Below are 4,199 nucleotides of genomic sequence, written 5' to 3'. Positions count from 1 at the left end.
TCTCTCCTACCTCCCTGCCTCACCTGTGGGGTCAGGATGCCAGGCCAGCCATCTGCCTGCCAGGCTCTCATATCCAAGAGTGAGGCTGTTATAGGGCTCTGCTTTCAAGTGGCCCTTTCATAAAGTGCTCAAGTGATGGTCATGGTGAGACAAATGAATACCAGTGAGAAAGGCATCTGCTTTGCCAAGGAAATCAAGTTTATTAGGAGGTTACAAGGGAAGACTGCTGGCACGTGGGAGGGTTCTCTGGGCTAGCTAAGAAGAAACGGTCTCCAACGAAGGAAAGGGTAGGCAGGGAATTATCTGGGTGAGTTGGGTGAGTTTCTTGACCACCTCCCTGGGGCAGCTCCAGCCATGCAATTGTGTTTTCTGGCCCATTTGGTGGAATGGACCAGGGCCAGGTCAAAGCTCTGGAACACTGGGCCCTGCCTCCTTGCTCCTCCGGCAACCACTGGACTCTAGCACGTGTAGGAGTTGCAGGGCCCACAGTGGGGGCGGGGGACACAGGGCGAGAAGCGGGCAGTAGGAGCACAGGGGGTGCAGGCACTGGAGTCGCAGGGCATGATGGTCTTACCACATGCATTGGTCGTGGCGCAGGGGTTGCAGGGCAGCCTGGAGAAAAAGAATGATATGGAAAGCGAATTGAGGGCGGCTTGTAATATACACCAGAGAGACCCCAAGTGTGGACTGCTCTCTGGGACTTGGCCTGACCTGTAACAGAGAAGGTCACAGGCTCACGTGCTGCAAAGCTCACTCTCAATGCTAACGGTCTCCCTGTCATATCATGTCCGAAGTGCTGGACAGAGGCTCAGAAACTCCAGTCTCAGCTCCCAGCAACGTCCATTCCTAGCTGGTGACCTTAGATAAGTCACTTACCTTCTCCAGGCCCCAGTCCCTTCACCTATAGAATGAGGACAATACTGATCCTGCCTGCCTGATGGTAACAGGGCAGATAAGGTAGCATGTGGAAATGTAACTTCTACACATTACGGTATTGTTAAGATGTAAGAAATATCACTGATCACATATCAGTATCATCAGAGTAGAATGCAAAGAGTTGACTGTGCCATTTCAGTTTGTACATCACACAGTTCCTGCCACTTTATGTTTTAATAATAGCCACATTGTTTTCTGAGTTCCGTTTGAGCATGTCTGGTGTGAAGGCATAATTTCCTCTCCAGGGTATGCAATCTTTGCCTGGAGTCCAACTGAGAAGTACGCCTATATGTGCATAGCTTCGCCAAACACCAGCAGCTGAGTACTCACTTGCAGTCCTCGCTCTCCAGCAGCCCCCGGTACGTGTTGATCTCACACTCCAGCCGGGCCCGGACATCCAGCAGCACCCGGTACTCCTGGTTCTGCCGCTCCAGGTCCCTCCTGATCTCCGCCAGCTGGGACTCCACGTTGCTGATCAGGCACTGCACCTGGGCCAGCTGGGCGCTGTAGCGGGCCTCCATCTCCGTCAGGGTGTTCTCCAGAGAGTCTCTCTGTCGTGCGGAAGGTAAGGAAGGTCACAGAGCTGCTCCTGAAAGGGCTTCTCCACAGGATGCAAAGAAGTCACAAGCTCCAAGAGTTAAGGAGAGGACGGCCCAAAGGCCAGCCTGGTGCCTCTGACTCCCCGACCTCCCCTTCTCACCAGGAGTCTGAACGATACCCACCAGGTTGTGCTGGGTCTGCAACTCCACCTCCAGGGCATGGACCGTGCGTCTCTGCTCAGTGATCTCCGCCTGGTAGGACTGCAGCTGCTCCAAGCTGGACACCACCTGCCCGTTCAGCTCCTCGGTCTGAAACACCAAAGGGGAGAAGGCAGGATCAGACCCTGTCTGAAGGGCCCTGAGGGGCCGAGGGGCCTGAGAGGCCACGTGCTGAGAGGCCCACCTGCCTGGTGAACCATTCCTGCACGTCCCTGTGGTTGCTCTCCACCAGGGCCTCGTAGTGAGACCTGGTCTCGTTGAGCACATTGTTCAGGTCCACGGTGGGGACGGCGTCCACCTCCACATTAAGGCGGTCTCCAAGCTGTCTCCGCAGGGAGTTGGCTTCCTGTGGATGTAGAAAATGCAAGAGTGACTATCCTCAATAAAAAGTGGACCCAAAGGAATGGCACTGCTTGTCAAAGTCCTGTTTGTCTATTTCCTCGGAAAAGCCTTTTAGTGGAGCGGCTATGACAACAGAAGGCAAAGTGGTCTGCGTTCCATGTGTTCAGCTCCTTCCCACCATGACTGTGTCATGGCACTTGGATTCAAAAAAATTTCCCGGGCTTCCCTGGTGGCGCAGTGGTTGAGAGTCCGCCTGCCGATGCAGGGGACGCGGGTTCGTGCCCCGGTCTGGGAAGATCCCACATGCCGCGGAGCGGCTGCGCCCGTGAGCCATGGCTGATGAGCCTGCGCGTCCGGAGCCTGTGCTCTGCAACCGGAGAGGCCACAACAGTGAGAGGCCCGCGTACCGCAAAAAAAAAAAAATTCTCAAGGATTTGCTTGGGGGCCACTCAAGGATGGATGAATGCCCAACTTTCCCAGTTTGCAGACTGTCTGCAGATGACCTCATAAGAAAAAGAATTGGCTGTATAATTTCAGATTGTATATCACAGCGTTTTTGCCATCAAGTAAGATCTTGGCACGGCCCCTCCCAGGAGAGAGAAGGAACCCCAGATCATTCGTCATCAAGACTTTGAAAAAGTGGAGACTCCAGTTCACCAGGATTGATATTTTGGCTTTGAGGGGAAAGAGAAATGGCTTTGCATGGCATGATCAGAGCAATGCTGGGACTCCTCCTACAACTCAGTAACCAATCACAAGCAATGCTGGGACTCCTCCCACAACTCAGTAACCAATCACAAGCCCATGGAGGTGCCCTAGGAAACTCAAGTGAGGCACCAGTTCTGAGTGAAAGACAGCTTATCTGGGAACATGGATAGGTTTCATCTCTCAATGTTTTCTTTTATCCTGAAGTTTTGGTGTTTTTGAAGGAAATTTAAAAGATTCTTATTCCTGATTCTGCCACCCCAAATCACTAACGCCACCCTCAGCCTGAAGCTGAGTCAGGTTTCTTCATTTCTCATTTCTGGTCTCACCTCCTCGTGGTTGCTCTTGAGGCAGAGCAGCTCCTCCTTCAAGGACTCCACCTGGACCTCCAGGTCGGACTTGCACAGGGTCAGCTCATCCAGGATCCTACGCAGGTCATTCATGTCCGACTCCACCAGCTGCCGCAAGCCCAGCTCCATCTCATACCTGCACAAGGACAGGGTCAGAGCAGTACCTGGTAGACCTTGAAGACTGACAAGAATGATCTTGGATAAACCCATTCACCTCTTCTTCCCTCTTTCGGCGATGAGTAGACCCAAGAGGCAGAGGGTTCTGGAGGTTCAGTCAAGACCCAATATTGATTCAAAAATTGATTTGAGTCCTCATCCACTTTTGTGGCTTCTTTCTTGGTTCCCCCCAATCCTCTGCAGAATCCTTTGCAACTGATGGATTGAACTGCTGTTCGGTAAGCTATGGAAACCCCTTTTCTTTCACTACAGATTGAACAAAAGAAGTGGACCCGTGTAAATTCTGAACAACTCACTTGGTCCTGAAGCCATCTGCGGCCAGCTTGGCATTGTCAATCTGCACTACCAGCCTAGTGTTCTCTGCCTTGGTGCAAAGGATCTGGGGAATGAGAGGTTGCTAAGTGAGGATTGAAAATAAATATGAAACCATCGACTTCTTTAAAAATGCTTAAAAAGCCCTTTTGAAGATAAAAGGAGGAAGAAAGAATCACGATGGCATAGATGCAAGAAACACAGTTCTCTCCCACAGACTGAGAATACTAGCAAACTTGCCCTGCTTAGAGATGACAACAAGGCCCCTCACCTTCTGCTGGAGCTCCTCGATGGTCCTTAAGTGGGACTGGTAGTCGGGGCACACAAGGGGATCTTGTTGCTGGCTCCGCTCCCAGATGCGGCTCTCCAGCTCTGCGTTGTCCCGCTCCAGCTGGCGCACCTTCTCCAGGTAGCTGGCCAGCCGGCTGTTCAGGAACTGCATGGTCTCCTTCTCGTTGCCGTTGAAGGAGCCCTCACAGAGGCAGCCGCTGTTGCCCACGTTGACGGGGATGTTGCAGGACCAGGGCAGGGTGGAGCCGTGGCAGCTGCGGGGCACGCAGGGCCGGGAGAAGCAACTGGAGCTGCAGCTCAGGCTGGGCAGGGAGCAGCTGTAAGGCAT

General features: G+C 53.0%; 1 protein-coding gene across 1 annotated transcript; it reads right to left on the bottom strand.

Annotated features, from left to right (window-relative positions):
• Positions 1-458: 458 nt before the first annotated feature.
• On the bottom strand, positions 459-4,199 carry LOC309837870 (keratin, type I microfibrillar 48 kDa, component 8C-1-like; the record flags this gene model as incomplete). The annotated part of the gene is made up of 7 exons (XM_082678764.1): positions 459-612; positions 1,267-1,487; positions 1,659-1,784; positions 1,879-2,040; positions 3,071-3,227; positions 3,565-3,647; positions 3,852-4,199. The coding sequence occupies 7 exons, from the start codon at positions 4,197-4,199 to the stop codon at positions 459-461; spliced, it is 1,251 nt and encodes a 416-aa protein (XP_082534890.1).

Source organism: Grampus griseus (genome assembly GCF_964374135.1).
Source record: "Grampus griseus genome assembly, chromosome: 20".
In the NCBI taxonomy this organism is placed as follows: domain Eukaryota; kingdom Metazoa; phylum Chordata; class Mammalia; order Artiodactyla; family Delphinidae; genus Grampus; species Grampus griseus.
Note: the sequence above shows the minus strand (reverse complement) of the source record. Positions and strands in the feature narration are given on the sequence as shown.